The sequence below is a fragment of the Macrobrachium rosenbergii genome, chromosome 48, assembly GCF_040412425.1.
Source record: "Macrobrachium rosenbergii isolate ZJJX-2024 chromosome 48, ASM4041242v1, whole genome shotgun sequence".
Taxonomy (NCBI): domain Eukaryota; kingdom Metazoa; phylum Arthropoda; class Malacostraca; order Decapoda; family Palaemonidae; genus Macrobrachium; species Macrobrachium rosenbergii.
In genome coordinates this window covers 61,601,581-61,626,047 of record NC_089788.1, presented here as the reverse complement: position 1 = coordinate 61,626,047, position 24,467 = coordinate 61,601,581, and the positions used below count along the sequence as shown (strand labels likewise).

Here is a 24,467-nt window from a genome sequence, read left to right as displayed (position 1 = left end):
GCATATTTTATTTTAAAGAAAATTCCATACACTCCTAGCATTGAAAAAGAGTACAAAATTCTATAACATATCGCGTGCAAGGATCTAAATTCTCATCTGCTGTAAGATTTTTAACTTAAGCCATGTCATTTCTCATTTTCATGGAGCTGTATGTCATAACTGCAAAAAAGATATGAAGTTTGGTGGCTTAATATTTTTAGTTTCCAGAGGCTATAATAGTTCCATTGAATACTGTAAAAGCTAATGTCAAATACCTCTTACTTTTTTCTAAGGGTATGTTCCTGAGTTACAATTAGTGTACATAAATGCTGAAATTTTTGTTAATTTCATGTGTTTACTAAACCAGATGATAGTGCTGATTAGTTTTTGTTCAGATCAAGCATAGCCATTCCTTCTAATAATTATTTAGTAGCACTGAAACCCACCAAAACCCACCATCACAAGTAGTAAACACTATGGAATGAATTTTTTACAAAAACAAATTAAAGATTAATCCTGCTGCAGTTATGAATGCCATATCAGAGATTTTCACATTTAGTATTTTTATCTTTTTTACCACATTGCTCATATGCATATTTTGGCTAACTATCAGTATGATTCAATCAAAACAATGTAACTAACATCCTTTGCATGTGACTGGGAGAGAGTCACATGAGTCTGCCCAATGAGGTAATAATTTTACTTCACTGGCATTGTAAAATTGCATACCTTGTGTTCTGTTAAAAATAATGATCTTGCAGAAAGTTGTATTAGTTTCTTCTGCTACTGACACTGCAGTAATTATTAATTTTACTTACAACCTAAATGTAGAAAAGTAATTGGTCTTCTGAATGACACACAATGCTCATTTTACATGAAAAATTACTGACAAATGCTATTTTGTAACCAAAAAATAAAGATCCACATTCAAGTATTTCTGAATAAGAATTTTGGTGATTTTATCTGGATAAGACTTTTGGTGATCCTGTCACTTGTCAAGAAGTTGTCACCAGAATTGATGAGAACATTTTGAAAAGGTTGATTTTGTGTGAAAAATGCACAACTTGCTATGCTTTATTTCAGAAGCTTGGTTGTATAAGAAGTCAATAATCAAAATATAAAAATAAAAAATTAAATGATTGTCTAATGTCAAGATAAATTTTTTTTACCTTGTTTTTATTGTTTGAATTTTTTACATACAGAACTACCTTAGTTTGATGTCATTTATTATTTATGGGTTGTATTTAACTAAAGGCAGGCATTGAGTTACGACAGGGTTAGGATTTTGCTTGCATGTCAGATGTCGATTTTAATGTACAGTAAATCGGTTTGCAATTCAGTTATATATAGGCTACCCCGTAACCTAAATCCTTTTACCTATAGCATACCATTGTTTTATCACCATGAGCATATTTTTATACAGTGACTTTCTTATTGTTCTTTACAATAATTATATTCATTTGTTTTACTAAGAATTCAGTAAATTTGCCTTTTTACTGTACATCGTTGTGTTCCCTTACCATGAATTATACCAGCAAGTACAGTATTGCGTCACTCATATTGTGCTGTAGACTAGACTCATAGTTTATTGTTTTTAAGAATGTATTAAAAGGATATCATTAATCTTCTGTTTTATTGTAATCATCGATTTCCCATTTTGCCTTGTAATATCACAGAAACTTTGCATGTGTAACTTACCTAGTGTTGACATTTAGCCGACCTGTGGTGTTTCACTCTAAGCAAAGACACAATTTAGTTTTTTTTGTTTTAACTGGGTATCATACTTATGTATTTAGAGTACACAGGAGAATATTTTATCACTGTTAATAGTATATATTTCATTTAACTAATTTTCCAGTTCATCTCAATGTTTTGTAACTTGTCCCACGTTTACATCTATGTTTCGTATACTTTGATGGTAAGCCAATGGTACCTGTGCCCAAAATAAAAAATGTTTAACCTTATTTCAGTTGACTCTGATGAATACTGCACCATAGTAATTCTGTACAGCATTGGAAAGTACTTTACTTTTACTGTACTGATCTATAGTTTGATCTCAGATAATTTTCATTGCATCATAATGTTATAAAACAGTTTTACGTTTGCGTATCACATGTGGAGCACGTGTTTGATGTTAACGTTTTCGTATTTACTCTTTTTTTATTTTACTCAGAATGGTCATTAATTCATAGTTTTTGTATGGGAAATGATGTAATGTTTCATCCTTTTTCTTTTATGAATTCATCAAAACTATCGACGAACTTTCTCACTGCCTTTCTTGTTACCCAAACATTATGCAAACTGAATCTTCTTTTGAAACTTTTAAACCATCCTGCACATTCCTTAAGGGCCTGAAACAGACTTCTAGTCTTTGCCTGGATGGTAATAAGGCTTAATGGTGTTAGTTTCTTAATTTGGTCTTTTATCCACACCACTGATAACCGTTCCATTTCACAGATTGGCCTTTGCCTTTGCTTCATAATTACAGTAGAGTTCATTGAAACAAATCTTTAAAAAGCTTCATGTATGCATTCTCAATCCTTAAGATTTGTCGACTGTTCAATGCGGAATTTCTAGGTCATGTGCTATTGTCCTTATTATTTTTCCTCCTTCAGATTGGTTAATCATGTTCACTTTTAATTCCAAGTTGATAAGCTTTCTCGCTTTTTTGGCTGACTGAACTGTTGACAATGAAAGTGACCTTTTTGTCAGTATATAGTCAATCCTTCCAATCTAGCCAAACATGTTTAAATTGTTTAATTGTATGACCAAATACCATGCTGGATAAACGTTTGATAGTGCAAGGCCTGCTTTACATGCACCGCTGGGACTGCTACTCATAAGTGCTGCCAGCTGCATTATTTGTAAATTCTTAGAATGTCTTTAGTTTTTTATTTTCATAATTTTTTTCACTACTGTCGTAAACGTGGATTGTCATAAGTTGACACCTATCTGTACTGTGGCAGGCATGGCTGCTTGTCAGTATTAAATTATGCTCCCTTTTTTGTTGGTATTTTAGAACAATTGTTGTGCATTTGATTTTTAAAGATTTATGGTAAGCTTCCTTTGGTAATGAAGGACTGACATATTTTTCAGGTAATTTTAACCTTTTCCTTACAGAATACAACTGATTTTTTTTTTTTCAGGTATTTTCACCTGTTCCTTTCACTCAGTATCATCCAAGTACAGTGGATGAGAAAATATCATACCAGAAGCTTGACGTCAGCAGAACAGTTGGCCACTTTGACAGATACAACTTTGATCACCTGAGCTTTTATGCTGGTGATTATGTTACAGGTACGTAGTATTTCTTTTCATATACCATAATTACAAGGCTTGTTAAGAAAAATTAGTTTTACCTTTACTAACTGATCACTCATATGTGCCCACATTCTTGGTTGTTGAATGACCTCAGAGTAAAATATACAGTCTTTTGTCTGACAGCCAGAAGTTGATCATCAGTAGCACTGCATGTGCCACAAGGTAGCCATCAATCACTGTCCTCACACTTTGTGCATCCTGGAAATAAAGTTGCAAGATCAAAACTTAAAAATTTGGATTGGCATTGGTACTTATCTGCCCTTAAAATAACAAATAAAATGTTAAAAACCCATTAATTATACAATAACCTACCTTAGTGCAAAGTTCCATTCACACTAGCTTAAAAGATCTTAAACTGCTCCTGAAGGTAAGGTGTCATTTCTCTGCCTAACTGTTTGGAAGTTTGTTGTGGTGCTGCGCTTTCGAAGTTTATTGCCGTTTTTTCTGTCTATTCGGGATTTATCATTCATTATGTTACACTTTAATCCATTGTTCATTATTATTGTGGTGCATTTATCTCTAATCTTTTAGTATCTTTTTGTCTTTCAGTAGGTGGCGTACTTGCTTTTTCATTTTTCAGTAACATCATTCAGGCAATTTTTTTCATGTTAGTAGAGGCAGTCCTCAGTTATCAGCAGGGGTTCCGTTTCTGACGGCGTGACAATAACTGGAAATTGGCAATAATAGCGTATCCCCTGTTATTGGTGCCAAAAATCCAGTTGTCATTGCTAGACAAGCACCATTAAACTGGATCGCCGATAACTGAGGGTCCCCGGTTTATGATGCGGGTTCCGTTTTTACGCCGTGTCGTAAACCGAAAAATTGTTGTAAACCGAAAAATTGCTAAAAATCATCAAAAATCCCAAGAAAACCTTACTTTTAATGCTTTGGGTATATTGAAAGTGATGTAAAGTGCATTTTTATTGAGTTTTTCATAAAAAAAACTCAAAATGTTTATTATTCTGCCGTTTTGGAGCCATATTTCTTCCATCGGATTGGTGTACGACGCGTCGTAGCCCTGGAACATGCGTCATAAACCGGGAAATAATTTCTGATGAATATATTTGAAAAGCGTCGTAACCTCGGAACATCGTGAGCCGGACCTGTCGTAAACTGGGGCCTGCCTGTATGTAGTTTTGCTAGTTTTTCTCAATTGATGTCCAAGTTTAACATCAGAGATTTAGAATAAGTTTTGCCCTTTCCTCAATCCCCATCAAGTACATAATTATAAATACCTCACATGGTGCACTTTAGACATTTACTTAACCCTTAATGGATGGGCATCATCATATGATGATCTATAACAGATATTGAGTGATGGACGGGCTAACTCATATGAGTATTAATAATACGCGCCATACAATTTGGATGAAATTAGGAGGAAAGATATTCTTAGCATTTCAGTGATCCATAAATGACTTATGGCAACTGTAATAGCTCAGCACAGGACAGAGGGGGATCAGTCTGCCTTGAGACTTAATGAGGGAATGTATTGCCCCTCTCTATCCCATGACATCTTTTTATTTGCTCATAAATATACCCAGGGATTGCAGTTGGTTTTAGTTCTTATCTTTTATGATAGTATGTCAGCTATAATTGTAATTTTGCAAAGAAAACCACAAAGAAATACTAGAAAAAACATGTATACCTCAAAAATAGTTACTGCATCTCCCCCATCTCAGTAAATCTCATAAATATTTTACAACAAATATACCGTACTCAAATTTGTTACTGATTTTAGCTCTTATCTCTTATGATATTGTGTGAGCTGTATTATAATTTTACAAAATAAAATAAATCTCCGTACATTTTCGTGTACAAGACAACGTTTAGATAGGACGAGGTAAAAAATTATGACAAATTTTCATGAATTTATCTCATATCAATAGTAAAAGACGACTGCTAAATTACAAAACTATCTGTGTATAGGCTAGCATTTGCAACAGCAGGTATCTTATAAAATATTGGTTTTGTAAAGATGGTTTTATTACAAATTCTGTGTTAGTTACTGCATCCGTAGAAATTCAAAATACCATATATACTTGTGTATCATGCAACTTTTGAAGACCTAATTTTGGAGCCAATTTTAAGGGGGTCACATCATACACGAAATATAAAATTAGCATATGTAATAGTCACATATTAGTACACGTTATGCTTTACTTCACTGTATCCAGTAATATTGTATGTATTCGCATATTACTACAGGTTGACCATCACTAATCCGGCATCATTGGGACCTAGAGGGTGCCGGATTAGCCATTTTGCTGAATTGGCCATTTATTAGGCTAGAATACACGAAACCCAGTAGCTAAGCACCTTATCCTAGAATTAAAATACCCCATAAATCAGTACAAGTTGGTTAACCCTTAAACGCCGAAGCCCTATTTACAAAAACGTCTCCTGTATGCTGGTGGCGTTCGGGAGGTAGCGCCGAAGCGGAAAAAGTTTTATTTTAAAAATCACAGCACGCTTAGTTTTTAAGATTAAGAGTTCATTTTTGGCTCCTTTTTTCTCATTGCCTGAAGTTTAGTATGCAACCATCAGAAATGAAAAAATATCATTATCATATATAAATATTGGAATATATGACAGCGAAAAAAAAAACTTGTATATAATTGTATACAAATCGTGCTGTAAACAAAACGGTGAAAGGTAATGAGTTAATTTTTTTAGTTGTATTGTACACTAAATTGCAATGATTTTGGTATATAACAGATTGTAAAACGATTAAAGCAACACAGAGAAAATATTATCACAAAATGATGCATGAATTCGTAATGCGTGGACGTAAAAAAAAGTTTTTTTTCAAAAATTCACCATAAATCAAAATATTGTGCTAGAGACTTTCCACTTGTTTCAAAATGAAGGAAATTGATTGATTATTAGTAGAGTGTAAGTTTTTTAGCTTACAATTGCATTTTTTTACCATTTCGATCGAGTTAAAGTTGACCGAAGATTGATTTTTTTCTATTTATCGTTATTTATATGAAAATATTTCAAAAATGGTAAAAGCTAAAAGCATGATTTATTTTTTGTTGTATTCTACGTGAAATTGCGCACATTTTGATGTATAACACTTTATGTAACGAATAATATAAAACGGCGAAAAAATTACGACAAGGTGACTCAAGAAATGCCAGGATTTTCAGTGGAGTCCACGCGCACGGAGCGAAGGAAAAAGTTTTTTTCAAAAATTCACCATAAATCGAAATATTGTGCTAGAGACTTTCCGTTTGTTGCAGAATAAAGGTAAATGATTGATTGTTACTAGAATGTAAGAATTTTGGCATACGATTGCGTTTTTCGAGCATTTCGGTCGAGTCAAAGTTGACAATGTTAAAATTTTGTCAGTTATTGTGATTTAAATGAAAATATTTGAAAACTGTTAAGAGCTAAAAGAATGATTTATTTTTTGTTGTATTCCACATGAAATTGCGCACATTTTGATGTATAACATTTTATGTAACGAATAATATAAAACGGCGAAAAAAATTAAGGCAAGGTGACTCAAGAAATAATGACATTTTCAGTGGATTTCCCGCGCGCGGAGTGAAGGAAAAAGTTTTTTTCAAAAATTCACCATAAATCGAAATATTGTGCTAGAGACTTTCCGTTTGTTGCAGAATAAAGGTAAATGATTGATTGTTACTAGAATGTAAGAATTTTGGCCTATGATTGCGTTTTTCGAGCATTTCAGTCGAGTCAAAGTTGACCGAATGTTAAAATTTTGTCAGTTATCGTGATTTAAATGAAAATATTTGAAAACTGTTAAGAGCTAAAAGAATGATTTATTTTTTGTTGTATTCTACATGAAATTGCGCACATTTTGAAGTATAACACTTTATGTAATGAATAATATAAAACGGCAAAAAAATTACGACAAGGTGACTCAAGAAATGCTGACATTTTCAGTGGATTTCCAGCAGCATGAAACGAAGGAAAAGTTTTTTCAAAAATTCACCATAAATCGAAATATTGTGCTAGAGACTTTCCATTTGTTGCAGAATAAAGGTAAATGATTGATTGTTACTAGAATGTAAGAATTTTGGCCTACGATTGCGTTTTTCGAGCATTTCGGTTGAGTCCAAGTTGACCGAATGTTAAAATTTTGTCAGTTATCGTGATTTAAATAAAAATATTTGAAAACTGTTAAGAGCTAAAAGAATGATTTATTTTATGTTGTATTCTACATGAAATTGCGCACATTGTGACGTATAACACTTTATGTAACGAATAATATAAAACGGCGAAAATTACAAGAAGGTGACTCAAGAAATGCTGACATTTTCAGTGGATTTCCATGCGAGGAGCGAAGGAAAAAGTTTTTCAAAAATTCACCATAAATCGAAATATTGTGCTAGAGACTTTCCGTTTGTTGCAAAATGAAGGTAAAGGATTAAATATCACCAGAATATTAGATTTTTGCTTACCCAAAAAGACCCAAATAAATAAATAAAAAAAAAAAAATAAAAAAAAATATATATATATATATATATATATATTTATTTATTTATATTATATCTTTTTATATAATAAAAAATATTATATATATATATATATTTATATATATATATATATATATATATATATATATATATATATATATATATAAATTCATACACACATATATATATAATATTATATATATATATATATATATATTGTTTTTTATAATATACTTTTTTACTTTGGTACGGATACATAACTAAAAGAAATGCTTGTGAAAAACTTTGTTTTTGCATAAAACGAAATAATATACAAAACACCAATAAATACAGACATATAAAAACTTGTAATAAATATAAAACTAGAAATAAATTCAATGCAGAATACTCACTCGTAATCCTGACTGTTTGTTCTGTTCTTGTTTTCTCCCTCCTCCATTGCAGAGTCTTGCATTTTTTTCCTCTTGACATGACGAGGCACAGGCGGAGGAGGGAGACGCGCGCCCTTACTGCGGATGGGCCGCACTTCGGCGGCCTGCTGCGCCCTCCGGTGTCGCTCGGGTAGGCGCACTCCAATATATAACCGCAGTGTGGTACTTGCGGTTACACTCCTCGAACCTGCAAAGTGCTACCTTGCAGGTGCGACAGATGTACCGGGTGTCTCTCCTTCTGCCATTCATATGGCACACCCGGCACCGTTTCTGTTTACGCCCTTCTAGGAGCTCCAGTGTGTGATCTCCTGCCTGCAGCTGACACACAGGGTCGACTACCCGACGGGACACTGGAGTGTGAGGGAGGGCGGCAGCATCACCAAGGGCGGTGGCATCATCAACGGCGGCGGCATCATCAACAGCGGCGGCATCATCAAGGGCGGCGGCAGCAGGGGCGGCGTCGGCAGGAGCAGGAAGACCGAGGCTGGCCCTCCTAGCGACATCTGCCCTTTCCTCTCGGGGCAGAGCTGGAGCTCGGGGCAGTGGGGGCGGTGTTGGAAGGCCACTCCTCTGGGTTGAAGTTTATGAGGGCATTCCCAGCCACCTCAAGAAACTGGATGTGGGTCAACCTCCGAGCATCAGAATTGTACCCACAGTAAAGGATGTAGGCAGTCTGGAGGGCCAACTGAAGGAGGTATTTGACGAGCTTCTGTGTCCACCTCCTGGTTTTCCTGGCGAAGGGATAATACTGGATGAGTTGATCAAAGAGATCAACTCCTCCCATGTGCCTGTTGTAGTGCCCGATGACAGTAGGGTGTTGGACACGAAACTCCTCATACGTAACTCGGCCCTGCCGATGTGTCTTCTTCCGCTGAATGATCTCTTCTTGGATGGGCTCATGACTTGTCGTAATCATGGGCACGAGTCGGACCCCTTCCAACAGATGACGAAGACATTTCCCTTCCGCCGCCACTCTGTCTCTCCTCTTGCCAGATGTTGCGGCTGGCTAGCAAACCTCTTGAGGACATTCGGGGTCCCACGCACCAACCGAAGGGTACCACTGACGTGCACACCTGCTTCATACAGTTCCTGGGCCAGGGATACCGAGTTATAATAATTATCCATAAACAGGTGGTATCCCTGGTTACGGAAACGATCCACAAGACCAAAGACAGTGTCATGCAGCGTGGAGAAGACCCCAGAATACACCGAGAAGTCCACGACGTATCCAGTGTTGGCTTCCGTAATGAAAAATAACTTTACACCATATTTCTTTGGCTTCTTGGGGTTGTACACTTTTATACTTAGACACCCTTTGTATGGCATCATCCCCATCATCAAAGAAAGGTTCTTGGAAGGAACCACGAGAAACTGGCACCGTTCACGAATGTACTCCAACACTGGGCGGACTAAGATGAGGCGGTCGGGGTTATTCCGGTACAGCCCTTTGGTTGAAGGCGTTGAAATACCTGTCCATCACCAGGAAACTATCATGGGGCATAATGCCGGGCACATTGGGCGTACTTAAAAAAAAATTCCGCCTCCAATATTGCCTGACGTCGGCATCAGGCATCATTCCCAAAAAAATGTGGAGCCCCAAAAAATGCGCCATGTCTGTGAGGTTGCAGCCCCGCCAGCGATACAACAACGTCGTCTGCAGTTCCTCACGGCAGTACCGAGCGTAATCTGCCGTCTCCGCAACCAGGATTCCAGCAATTCCTGCGTCAGGAAGAGCTGAATGAACCCCAGTGTAGTGAGAGGCACAGGGACGGTCAATCCAGGTACTGCCGTGAATGGGTGCATGTTAGGTGGGGTGGGGTCCTCCAACCACCCCTCATCACTTTCGGACAAACGGCCTTCACCCGAGCTGCCGCGACGTTGCGACCTTCTACGGGCCTGTGCTTGCGCACGTGCACGTCTTTGCACTCCCACACTCCCAGCTGGTCCGTCTCCCTCACTTTCGCCATCACTTTCAGTCTCGTCCCCACCAGCCACAATCGGGGCCTCCTCCTCCTCCTCCTCAGACTCTTCCTCATACGCACTAAAACCACTGAACTCTAATTCACTTTCCTCCTGTGGCTCCCGTACGGACATTGGGGGCAAATACTCGTCATCACTGACATCAGGCGTGATGTCCTCATCACTGGATGACCAACTGCCACCGAAATCAGGACTTCCCACCTGCTCTCGATCGAGCTCCGACAAGTATTCGTCAATGTCCTTTTGTTGGAGGCCTCCCAAATGCTTTCAGATGCCCCTCAGGACACCCCGATGCTTCCTAGGGGTCATAAAAGGCACGGGATGTGGTCCTTGGTCGCCTTCGGTCACATGTGGGCGCACAACACGGCGCTGAGAAGCTGGGTCACCTTGGCTGCTGGGTCCTTCTCCAGCATCCCAGTCTAAAACTCGTCTCACACGCTCACTACTGACAGGCAGTATGCGCCTTTCACGGTCCTGACGGCTTTGAGACATCTCTGCAAACGTCCTGTTGCCTCACAAATACGCAAACACTCGCCAAAAGTAATGCAAAACACGGATGCGTCAAAAAATCGCTCTCGGACGATGCGGCGCTGATGCTGTCTGGTACGAGAAGGAGGGAATTCGCGCATGCGCGTCTGGGTGACGCTTATAAACAAAACAACAGCTTGATCCGTGAACTCCCAGCATCCCTCAAGGCGCATGATTTGAAATCTTCCGCAAACTAGGCCTATAATTATTTTTCCGCGAATATTTAAAAAAAGCATCTTTAGTCGACGTATGGTACGTCCACTTGACATCCAACAGACAATTTTAGTCGACGTATGGTACGTCCATTAGGCATTTAAGGGTTAATAAAGAAAAGACAATTATCAAATACAGGTAGTGCTCGAGTTACGATAATTCGACTTACGATATTTCGAGTTTACGATGGGGTTAGCAATTAATACCGATACGAAAGTATTTGGGAAATATTTTTAGATTTCACGCAAGCAGCAAGAGAGACCAACTTACAATAGACCAACTTCTTTTCCTCCATCACTTTATTCCATCTGCTAGTTAAAAAGGTAAAAGAATGATAAAAGTATTGTAAGTAACGTTATACTCTTGCGTAAATGCGTCCAGCCATAAACAGCCGAACGGGAAACTGTTGTTTTGCTAATAATCGTACCGGATAACAACTGTTTTGCTTGTATTTCAACTATTGTACGGTTAAACAATTACTGTAGTTATGTTACAAATGATGTTAAGTACTGTACAATAGGACTGACATATTTTTTACACGATACCCTTATTCGCTTTTGAGAAAAGATTGGCAAGGGAATATACTGCTACAGTAACTTTAAGCTGCAAGTTGTAGCTGAAGCTGAGAAAACAATGTTCAAGCTGCTAATGACTATAAATTATCATGCATCGGCAACATGGATGAAACTCGACCGTAAATAAAATTGGAGAGAATTTATTTTAATCAAAACTACTGGGCATGAAAGAATACAAATTACTGCTGTTTTCACACCGATAAGAGATAAATACGTAAAGCTCATATTATGATGAAATCAAGAGAAAATATTGAATGGAATCTTGATTTTTTTTAACACAAAACAAACACGCCCCCAAAACGGCCAGCCGCGAATCCCACTAATGTCATATATTAACGAAGCAAGAAAAGCGCTCTGAACCAAGTTAAATGCGGCAAAATAAACACCACATTATTGATTCCCAAAACAAAACATTGATCGCAATTTATAATACAAAAGCATTATGAGAATATATGCAATTGAATACAATGTAGTAAAGCATAACTTTTTAAAAGATCCATGAAAAAGATGCACATTCGTTATGTTGATGTTTGTATAATACTGTTAATATGTGAATAGAGTTCAGTATAATGTAGGCTAGGCTACCGTATATGTAGCCTATATGATATACCATAGCGTTGGCCAAAAGACAATAATAAATGTAAAAAATGGAACAGCAAAAGCATACCTGCATTTACAAACACCTCCAGTTTGTCGATGCAGCACACAGCGCCACCAAATCGAAGCGGCCGGCGAGCGAGTTAGCGCAGCGATCTGGGAAATTTGAAAATTAGTGCAGAAACATTAGAAATTACCCTGGCCGAAATTTGTGCCGGATTACTGATTGTTCCGGAATACTGATTGCCAGTTTAGTGATGGTCAACCTGTAATTGTATTATAAAATTACAAAAAAATAGCGATCATGCACCATTTGCATTGTTTAGGCTTCCGTGAATGTGGACAACGATTCCTTCCGGGAATTTTTGTTTCAGCATCAATTCAATTTCCGTGTAAAGATAACCGTGAGGGAAGGTTTCGTCCCATTTGCCATACATGTTAAAACAACAGTAAAATGTGTTCGTTCATGCCCAATAGCTTTAAAATATTTTTTTCTCCAATATTGTTTACGGTTGAGTTTGATGGCATATCTAAGTTTAGGAGTTTCATCCATGTTGCTGATGCACAAAGTTTCACCTGTGTTGCCGATGCACGATAATTTATAGTCTTTAGCGTTTGAACATTGTTTTCTCAGCTTCAGCTACAACTTGCAGCTTAAAGTCAGCAGTATATTTCCTTGTGATCTTTTCTCCATAGTGAATAAGGGTATAATGCAAAATATATATCAGTCCTATTCTAATTAACGTCATTTGTAACATAACTACAGTACAGTAATTGTTTACTATCGTACGATGGTTGAAATGCAAGCAAAACAGCTGTTGTTATCCGATTTGGTTGTTCATAACCACAGCCTAGACTTTGTTCATAGCAAAAGAGTTGTTTCTCGTTCAGTTATTTATGGCTGTACTCGTTTACTCAACGAGTGTAACGTAACTAACGATACTTTTATCATTAGCTTTTACTTTTTTAACTTATTTCACTAGAAGATGGGATAAAGAGATGGAGTAAAAAGAGGTTAGTCCATGGTAATCTGGTCTTTCAAAAAAGGAACTCGCATGATACAAGAGATATATGATAAAATAATTTTTTATGGGGGAAAATTTGGGGGTTGCACGATGTGCAAGATTGCGCATTAATGAGTACAGGCAGTCCCCGGTTATTGGTGGGAGTTCCGTTCTGAGGGTGTGATGATAACTGAAAATCACCAATAACTGAAAATTGGCGATTTTCAGGGCCTTTTCTTTGATTTTTGGGGCTTATTGGCGCCAAAAACCGTCGATTTTCAGTTATTGGCGTCAATACCCAATTATCAGTGCCGATAAGCGATTGTTGGCACCGATAAGTGGAAATAGGGATTTTCGTCACTAGGCAAGCGCCGTAAAACAGGATCCGCGTATATATGGTGAACGAAATGACAAAGTCGATTCTATATCATGTTTTTCCTACATGTCGCCTAAAAGGGAAACCACTGTTTTGTTTAATGATTAAATGATTTATAGATTTTAGGCACACATGCCAAGCACTGGGGCAACTAAGGCCATTCAGTGCTGAATACGAATTCTTCTTGCCTCGAAGGGTCTGGACGACTGCAGTTCTGTGGACAATTTTGGTGCTAAGAAGGAGGACTTTGTCACAGTTCGGATCTCCAGTTTCATAAGTCCCGAGTTGGCTCAACCTGAAACGGAAATTGACAGTGAAAAAGTTTGAAATGTGCAACAGGAGGATAACCTCGCAGTTGCAGTATGAATCAATTGCTAGGAGAGGGTGGACAGCAAGATGGAAGAAGAGAATATGACCGGTGAAAGGAATGAAAGAGGTTGCAGCTAGGCGCTGAAGGGACGCTGCAAAGAACCTTGAGTAATGCCTACACTGCACTGCATGAGGTGCACTGACGGCACTACCCTCCTACGGGGATTGTTTTGTTTACGTTTCATCGCCAACGGTAAGCAACCCCTAACAACAATACGATAAGTATGATAATTATCGTTCGTGTGACTGAATTGTTCTAAACAGTTTACAAACAGCCTGAATTTTTAATGAAAAATTAATACTGCATTATGTTATCCTAAATATTATTACTACTGTAACTATACTACGTTATCGAAAGATAAAGGTGGCTGTGAGCGCAACCATAACTCGATATTTACATTTTGTCAGCTGGCTGGCCTCGCATAGATAAAAGTTGATTTCATTGATATGGAAGTATTCCTTGAATAGGCTATATATTATGAAGATATACCAATAATATATATAGGTAAAAATGGTTTTATTACCTTTATTATCACTTTATATCATAATGTGAATCTTTTCATGTATGTCGGTAGTTATCACACTGAGGCCGAGGCTAGCCTACTGATAAACATCACTTAGAATTCAAGGTTTGATTTTTAGAATGGTAGTATAAGATGACCCCCAATTTTTAGGGGTGAATTTTATGATTTAAAGGTCGTCTTATACCCGGAAATATATGGTATGGTATTAGAAAAAACAAGTATACCTTGGTAAAATTAACATATTTTTACTAGTGTCTTGTAAAAGAGGCCCCACACAGGGTTGTAAATAGTCACTTTCAACTTCCCATGGATGGTAGGGGAAAATTTTCAGAATTTATTTTCTTAGACCATGTGCATTTGCATATCTTACTCTTTCCACTGATGTGTTTTTTTTCTTAAATTGGCCAACCTTAAAGTTTTGCCCAGTCGGGGGGTGTGTTTAACCCTTTAACGCCGAAGCCCTATTTACAAAAACGTCTCCCGTATGCCGGCGGCGTTCGGTGAGTTAGCGCCGAAGCGGAAAAAAAGTTTTTTTCAAAAAATCTCAGCACGCTTAGTTTTTAAGATTAAGAGTTCATTTTTGGCTCATTTTTTTGTCATTGCCTGAAGTTTAGTATGCAACCATCAGAAATGAAAAAAAATATCATTATCATATATAAATATTGGAATATATGACAGCGAAAAAAAAACTCATATAATTGTATACAAATCGCGCTGTAAGCAAAACAGTTAAGTTAATGACTTAATTTTTTTTTAGTTGTATTGTACACTAAATTGCAATGATTTTGGTATATAACAAATTTTAAAACGATCAAAGCAACACAGAGAAAATATTATCACAGAATGATGCATGAATTCGTAAAGCGCGGACGTAAAAAATTTTTTTTTTCTTCAAAAATTCACCATAAATCGAAATATTGTGCTAGAGACTTTACTAGACTGTAAGTGTTTTAGCTTACAATTGCAGTTTTCGGCCATTTCGGTCGAGTTAAAGTTGACCGAAAGTCGAATTTTTTCTATTTATCGTGATTTATATGAAAATATTTCAAAACTGATAAAAGCTACAACCATGAGTTATTTTTTTTGTATTGTAAATGAAATTGCGCACATTTTCATATATAAAACTTTATGTAACGACTAATATAAAACGGTGCAAATATTACGACAACGAGGCGAAAGAATTTCTGAGATGTTCGGCCAAGTTACCGCGCAGAGCGTAAGGAAAATGTTTTTAAAAAATTCACCATAAATCGAAATATTGTGCTAGAGACTTCCAATTTATTGCAAAATGAAGGTAAACGATTGAATATTACTAGAATGTAAGAGTTTTAGCTTACAAATTGCGTTTTTACCATTTCGGTCGAGTTAAAGTTGACTGAAGGTTGAAATTTTGGCAGTTATCGTGATTTATGTGAAAATATTTCAAAACTGATAAAAGCTACAACCATGAGCTAAATCATGTTGTATTCTACATGAAATTGCACACATTTTCATATATAAAAGTTTATGTAACGACTAATGTAAAACGATGCAAACATTACGACAACATGACGAAAAGAATTTCTGAGATGTTGGGCAGTTACCACACGCAGATGTAAGGAAAAATTTTTTTCAGAAATTCACCATAAATCGAAATATTGTGCTAGAGACTTCCAGTTTGTTGCAAAATGAAGGTACATGATTGAATATTACTAGAATGTAAGAGTTTTAGCTTATAATTGCATTTTTGACCATTTCGGTCGAGTTAAATTTGACCGAAGCTTGAAATTTTGGCAGTTATCGTGATTTATATGAAAATATTTCAAAACTGATAAAAGCTACAACCATGAGTTATTTTCTGTTGTATTCTACATGAAATTGCGCACATTTCCATATATAAAACTTTATGTAACGACTAATATAAAACAGTGCAAACATTACAACAACGTGACGAAAAGAATTTCTGGCGCGGACGTAAGGAAAAAGTTTTTCAAAATTCACCATAAATCGAAATATTGTGCTAGAGACTTCCAATTTGTTGCAAAATGAAGGTAAATGATTGAATATTACTAGAATGTAAGAGTTTTAGCTTATAATTGCATTTTTTTACCATTTTGGTCGAGTCAAAGTTGACCAAGGTTGACATTTTGGCAGTTATCGTGATTTATATGAAAATATTTCAAAACTGATAAAAGCTACAACCATGAGTTATTTTCTGTTGTATTCTACATGAAATTGCGCACATTTTCATATATAAAACTTTATGTAACGGCTAATATAGAACAGTGCAAAAATTACGACAAAATGACGAAAGAATTTCTGAAATTTTCGGCCGAGTTACCGCACGGGCGTAAGAAAAAAGTTTTTTTTCAAAAATTCACCATAAATCGAAATATTGTGCTAGAGACTTCCAATTTGTTGCAAAATGAAGGTACATGATTGAATATTACTAGAATGTAAGAGTTTTAGCTTATAATTGTGTTTTTAACCATTTCGGTCGAGTCAAAGTTGACCGAAGGTTGAAATTTTTGTAGTCGACGTTTGCTACGTCCACTCGGCATTCAACAGACAATTTTAGTCGACGTTTGCTACGTCCAACAGGCGTTTAAGGGTTAATATGTATATATTTAGCGCGTCCCTTAAGGTTTAAGGTTCTTTGCAGCATCCCTCTAGCCCCTTTCATTACTTTTACTGTACATCTGCTCATTTTCTCTTCAGCTTCTAACAATTGTTTCATAGTGCAACTGCAAGGTTTTCCTGTTACACCTTTAAAACCTTTTTACTCTCAATTTCCCTTTCAGCACTGAATGACCTCATAGGTCCCAGGGCTTGGCATTTCTCCTAAGTTTTATATTCCATTTCCACGGTTATAAAGGCAGCAGAAGTAGAGAGGTCTCTGTTTCACCATCTGTCCCATTACAGTACTTTAGATAAGCCTGAAGTATACTATTGTTATTGAATAGTCTAACCAGACCACTGAGTTAACATTCTTCATTTTCATATGATTGTCCTGAAGGGTTTGTTCCTGATGGACTAGATCTTATGTAATATACAGCAAGTCCTTTACACTGTATACAAATATGTTCTGTTCCAAGAGCTCATTTGCAAGCTAAACAACCAAGTTAGCTCAGGCAGCATAAAAATGTAATAATTGGGTATGCTAAAATTGTGTTGCTGGTTGAGAATTGGACGTCTTATAAAACAGGTTTAACTGGAATTATAGTCGTGCATAAGGTGTCCTCATTTGTTGTCGTATTCATAACTCCTTAAAGCTTAAAATTTAATAAAAAATAATTGCTGGGAATAAATAATTTGATCTGGTTATAGCATTTACAGCTGTTGTTTCTATATCTTATTTCTCTCTGTGTTTACTTGTGCAAGGAGCCAATGCTTTTCAACATTTATACCAGTCTTTTATGATTTGTAGGACAGAACCCAGCCAAAAAGATTTTTGTGATAATTTTGAAGATGCTTTAAAGCACTTCTCAAATTACTGAAACCTACAAATTCCTGTTTATGTTTTTAATAATCTTGACTGCTGAGCACTCAACAAGCAGTTCTCCTGTGAAAATATAAGCACAGTTAAGTAAAGCAAATTGGCTTCTTTTATCGTATAGCATTAAACCTTATGCTTAATGGAAATTAGGAGCCATCAGCAGACTGTGTAGAATGAGCCTCTTTTCCTTATATGCTGTATTGTGTGTGATTCTTATGTGCAGGGTTATATGCAAAATTTTTAGGTAAATGGTACAAAGTGTACAGATTCATACTTTATGGATAATCCAGGAAGGAAACATTATATAGAATAAAAAAATTCAGTCCACTGTAATTGGGAATGGTCATTGATAATTGCTAATAAACAGATCTCTTGAGAGAGAGAGAGAGAGAGAGAGAGAGAGAGAGAGAGAGAGAGAGAGAGAGAGAGAGAGAGAGAGAGAGAGAGAGAGAGAGAGAGAGAGAGAGAGAGCAGGTTCATCATTGTCAACTGTTGCATGAACTTAGTTGAAAGAGGGGTTGGTTAACCAGTTTCAACTGGTTGCACAAACTTAATTGAGAAGGACTTCAGGACTTCACTGCAGATTCTAAGACCTATATAAATTAAATCAAAGCTTTTTAAAGATGTAAGTGAGGCTTGGCTGTATAATTAGCTTTCATAGTTTAAAACAGCTAAGACTAATTACTTTGTACAATAACATCAACATTGTTCAGCTCTTCAATTTGTGCATTTTTCACTTTTGGCTTTTATGTACACATGATGCTTATGAATTTCCTGTATGGCTAATGGATACCAAATTGTGTCTGTTGCAAGTTTAATGAAGACATCAGTTATAGACAGAAGTTTAAACATGACTGCTTTCCTTTTTTGTATAGAAGATTGGAAGCTTACTGATAAGGTCCAGGTATCAATTTGTTTTAGTAATGGTAAGAAAATACTAGGCATACTGTGGGTGGGTGTAAGGCAGTGTAAAGTATAGCCATATAATGTTTTTAATGTTTGGTAACTGAATCTTTATAACTTTTGATTATAAGGAAGAATAGTGTTACTACTCATTTCACGTGTCCACCTACTTCCAATATCGTTCGCTTAATGTAATAAAAATATTAAACTGTTTCTGTAGTAATATATTTTAATGTACTTGTATACAGTGCTACCCCGCTTTTTCACGCTTCATTTTGTCACGGATTTTTGTGGAACATATCTTTCACTTTTCTGTGGGAACTTTCACAGTTCATGGATTTTTCTATGGACTGTATCTTTAAAATTATCACTAATTTGCTTTTTTTGTAGAGCAACACTATTTATTCACTAATTATGTATTTTTGTTCACTAATTACTGTATTTTTTGTTGTGTTCATGACTAAATACTGATTTTTATGATAAAAATGATTTACAGTGTACTTATTATGATTTACAGTGTATTTGTTAAGCTCATTCCAGGTTGGGCCCCAGACTGAGCATAACAGGTGTGTGATATTGAATCGATTCTCTCTCTCTCTCTCTCTCTTTAAGGGTAATGTAAGATGTATTTGATATGATATTACTGTAAAGTGTCTTTGTATGATATAGCATATTGTACAACATTTAAAATATTCGCTAATTATTTTCATTTTATATTCCAGTAAAAGCAGACTGGAAAATAAAATTAAAATAATTAGCGAATATTTTAAATACTGTACAATATGCTCTATCATCCAAAAACACTTTACAGTAATGTAATTTCATATACATCTTACACTACCCTTAACCATTAGTGTACAGATTGAGCCTCAGTGTGAAGTAAAACAGGTTTTGGGAGGTGGACGGATTGAGCTTCAGTGTGAAGCAGAATTATGCACCATTGTTATGGTAATAATGATTCGAAACAAAGGTGCCAATACTTCTATATGTTATAAATTCATTAATGGCAACTTTTATACAGACGTGAGAGTTAGGCCAGTATCAGTAATGCTTGTGACTTCAAGGAGGAAAGTATTGCATCTCTCTCACACGAGTCTTTTTGTAAATTTGCTTGTAAATATACGAAGATGTTGCTGTTGTTTTTTGTTTTTGTCTTTTACAATAGTATGTCGGTTGTAAATGTAATTTTACAAAGAAAATTGCAAAGAAATATTAGAAAGAGCATGTAAAAGTAAAAAAAAAGTTATCGAATCTTCCTTCTCGTAAATTTACGTGAATATTTTTACAACAAATATGCAAAAAATTTGTTACTGCTTTTATTTCTTATCTGTTTTGACATTGTGTGGGCAGTAATAATAATTTTACAAAATACAGTACAATGAATTTATTTATTAGAAAAAATGTATAAGTTGGTAAAATTTACGATTGTCTTGTAAATGAGGCCCCACAAGGGGTTGTAAACAGTCATTTTCAACTTCTCGTGGAAGGTAGGGAAAATTTTTTTGAATTTTTTTATTTATACAGTGTGAATGTACGTGTCATTCTCTTTCCATTGATGTGATTTTTTTTTTTATTTTGCCAACCTCAAAGAATCGTACACCTGTTATGCTCAGTTTGGGGGGCCTAACTTAGAATGAGCTTAATAGATAACATTACAACAGTGTCAGTGCACTGTAAAATCATCTTATCATAAAAATCTGTATTTAGTCATGAACACAATATGACAAAATAAGAGTAATTAGTGAATAAACAGTGATGCTCTACTAAAAAAGCAAATTAGTGATAATTGTTTGTTTTTACCATATAAAGAAAATGGAACGACTTCAGATTTATTTAATTTGTATTAAAGATTTATTAAATTTGTATTAAACATTTTCTAGATGTTTTGCTGTTTACATTAATATTAATATTTCAAAATGAGTAAATCATGGTTAAAAGCATTTTAGGGGCCATATATACAGTACATAAGAGTTAACAGTTGTACAGTCCAACCTCTTAAATACGAGAATCTTAGGACCAGGCCAGTGCCAGACCACAGAAAATCCTGGAATATAGAATACATCCATGAAGAGTGTAGTCTTGCAAGCTAATTCTGCAGTCTTGCAAGCTAATTCCGTATACAAATAGCCTAGTTGCCGACTTAATCTACTACTGTACTTGGCTAAGTTTGGACACTACTTTTTTATCATTTTATTACTCATATTTTCACTTTATCATTTTATAACTTCATACTGTATAATTTTCTTTAAAATAGAGTACTTTACTTAATACATTTAGCCTACATCCTAGAGTTAGCCTAACTCTAAGTCAACTACTTAATTTTTCTCAGAATCTGCATAATATTATCGGTGACTTTCATCTCCTAAATTTACTACCTTCATAATTATCACTATTAGTTTCTTCATCATGTATTATGACTGTAGAGGGTAATAAAATGACAAAAACAAAGAATGAATTTGGGCGATCACTCAGTGCCTTTTTATCACTTTGTCGTCAAAATGTAAACAGAGCATACTGCCATCTATTGACGAAAATGAACACTAAACAGTCACTAACGGGAAAAACGTTTTCTAGCACAGATGAAGATTCATGCTTGCACTTCCTACCTCTAGCATCATCTGATCTCATGGGTGGCATATCAGATGGGTAAATATACAGCTATACAAAAAAAATTATCAAAACCATATCATTTATAAGTCTCTCAAGCACTCTAAGACTAATGAATTCATGCGTTGCCAAATGTCTCATTGTTTTGATTAAAATTTTTCACTTGGTAGAGCCTTCTCAAGTGGAATCTTAAAAAAATATATTTATTCCTTAAAGTTAATATCAAAAACATATTTGATATCACACATTTTCATCACTAACAATTATTTTCATAAAAACAAGAGATACAGCAAATTTTTGCTGTAGGGAAGTTGTAAACAATACGTGTCGTCACCCTCGTGGCCACTCAACAAACTAATGGCATCGGATTCAAAATCAAGCCGAACCACAGAGTGCCGGTTTTAATAGGTTTGACTGTAAAAGGGTACTAATCTAAGATAACTTTTTTGGGATGATGGTTTGGGGGTGTATTTTTGTTCGAATTGATATAAAATTGTTTTAGTATGATAATTTAATGTATATTTTTGTTTGAACTACTAAATTAGGCAGTGAACTTTTAAAATTCTGTAGACAGGTATAAGTGTTTTAGTTTAAGGGGTACAGGGTATTTGGCAGTTAAGCGTTTTTAGAGGGGATTTTTTATTTCTGCGGTGGGTTCTGGAACTTATCCCACAAAAAAGTGGGGGAGCACTGTACAAGTAACCCTCATACCTCCTAATACAAATCATAAACAAGCTGATTTGTATTTATAATATACCAATACAAGCACACAATGACAAGATTGTGTAAAACAGTCTAGGTATGACACATTCTACTCAGATCATACTCGGATCAAACACAAACGGACGATGGGCTTTCAGATCTCACTGGTATAGAGTAGGCTACACATAGACCTATGCCCACAAACTGTTCAGATCACAAGATTTCCTTATCATTCAGACTTTATTCTATGTACAATTTCATTGTATGAATATAAAAATAACTTTGGTGTTCTATTCACATCTGTAAACTGGAAAAATAACCTTTATTGATGTTGACCTCTAGAACATGAAGCATTGGCAAGTGAACTACAGGTCTGTTCATCAGATATTTGATTTTACTGGCCTTCTTTTAAGCAACTTTCATTTCACATCAATCAGAATTACTTTCTTATTGTAACCTTTATTTATTCTTTCTATCCAATTATCAGTCCAATTCCTCCCATGAAAAATATTAGTCTCGACTAGCCTTTTATACCATACATATGTCATCAACCCACAAAGGATGATGTGAACTCAATGAAATTTCAGACTTTTACTTGACAAGTTATATACCAAATACATCTGAAATTGCCTGATCACTGAGCTGTTATAATGATGTGAATGCTAAAAAAAAAAAAATAATAAAATATGCAAAGTATTCTGAAAAGAAAACAGCAATTCCAATGCCATGCATAAAATCCCTGTCCTCCAACCAATATTGAGGTGGTTGCTCCTTTCACCGTCCCAAGCAGCTTCATTGACTAAAAACATTTCATGCCACAGTATTTCAAATATTGTCCTGCTCATGTACTTTACATACAAGAAATTATTAAAATACCTTTTATTTGCACTGGCAAAGCCAGATGTCTTTTATTTACCTACAATGAGATTTTAACATAATTATTAAAAGTCCCTTGTTTGTGTTTGATCTACGTAGATTATTTGAAACAAGGTCGTCCATTGTGTGCTGATGTTATATTATTAACATAAATTGGCATGTTTAGGACTATGTAGGGAGGTGTGAGGGTTGTTTGTATATATAAGCATTCAGATGCATTACCGAAGAAATTGTTTGCACCGTTATCACATAAGCCTACAATGATATCAGAAACATTGATTTAAGCCAACTGAGAGCTAGCTACTTGTATTGCCACATCTACCTAAAACCTACGTTGGTGAGTGAACAGAAAAAATAAAACAGACTATAGAAACACTTCCATGTGAGACACTATTTTCTAATTTATTAGTGTCTGGATTTTTGTTGTCTCCCATAATTGGAATGTGCTATGAAGTTTTCTTTTTATGAACTAAGCAAGTGTAGACTATAGTGTCTCCAAGTGGCACTTATGCCTTTTGGATATCAAAGTGTGTATAAATGATCACCGTACTTGTTTGCATTCAAATCCTGTAAAGTATACATGTGTGCATTCAAATTCTGTTGAGTATACATGTTTGCATTCAAACATTGGAAAGTATACTTGTTTGCATTCAAATCCTGCAGAGTATAGAGTATTTTTTCCATGATCTGTACTGTTTAAGTAGTATTGTTTATTCTCGATATCTACAGAAAAAATGAGAGAATTCTGTAATTGATTGATTGCAAGTGTAATATTTCATGTACTGGCTTTGTCACTATTCTTTTAAGGTTTCTTGTTCTTACAGGGATACAAACACCTTGCCATTCACATATGAAGGATCCTTTCACACGTGCGCTGGACTGGCTGTGTACTGACTAAACAAGGTGGTACCCAGGTGGATATTGGGGAGATGGGATGCCATTGTCACCCAGCCATGTTGTCCTTTGTCCTTCCGGCTGTAATAGGTTTCAGTGTCTCTTGCACTTAAGCTAACTGTTTCCTTTGTATAAATCTTGTGTTTATCAATCCTAAGTGCTTTATCAAGCAACTTTTTGTTCCTGGAAGTGCTAGTGTTGTGTTTTTGCTTTTTTTTTTTTTTTTTTTTTGGTTCTTGCCTCAGTGGAGAGTAGACAAGACCTCTATGTCTTAGGTCGAGGTCAATTTTGTAACTGATTTTGTCTGGAATGTAGTAGCTTCTGCTGAAGGGTTAATTACCAGCTGTGTTGTTCTATGGCTTTGTGGATGCCCACATTGGAAAAGGGATTTCTGGTTGAAGTAGCCCTTCCTGGTGAGCTTCCTCTGATGGGTGTGGCTTAGTTTGCTGTTCTTGACCAGACCAGTCTTGTGGTGTGAGTAGGACCAGCCCTCTTCTTCTTCATCTTCTATCATCATCTACCTTTACCTCAGCCCCACTCGTTTCCAAGCAGGTGGCCATCGAGATAGGGAAGTCTAGTCCTTGTGTAAGAAGTCTTGATAGGCTTCTTCCAAGAGCTATCCCCTTCGGGGAAGGGCGGAACACATGGTCACCGGCAGTAATCAG

General features: G+C 35.9%; 1 protein-coding gene and 1 long non-coding RNA gene across 2 annotated transcripts in view; one reads left to right on the top strand and one right to left on the bottom strand.

Moving 5' to 3' along the window:
• The window catches only part of LOC136831457 (chondroitin sulfate glucuronyltransferase-like), a 102,907-nt gene that overhangs the window by 68,874 nt on the left and 9,566 nt on the right, over positions 1 to 24,467 (top strand). Inside the window, 1 exon segment of the mRNA XM_067091934.1 lies at positions 3,126 to 3,276. Coding sequence (XP_066948035.1) covers positions 3,126 to 3,276 — 151 coding nt within the window.
• The window catches only part of LOC136831459 (uncharacterized), a 59,010-nt gene continuing 37,908 nt past the window's right edge, over positions 3,366 to 24,467 (bottom strand). The window contains exons 2-3 of the long non-coding RNA XR_010850888.1: positions 12,143 to 12,228; positions 3,366 to 3,498 (exon numbers count right to left, since the gene is read on the bottom strand). This is a non-coding gene — a long non-coding RNA (uncharacterized lncRNA). The remainder of the gene's footprint in view (positions 3,499 to 12,142; positions 12,229 to 24,467) is intronic.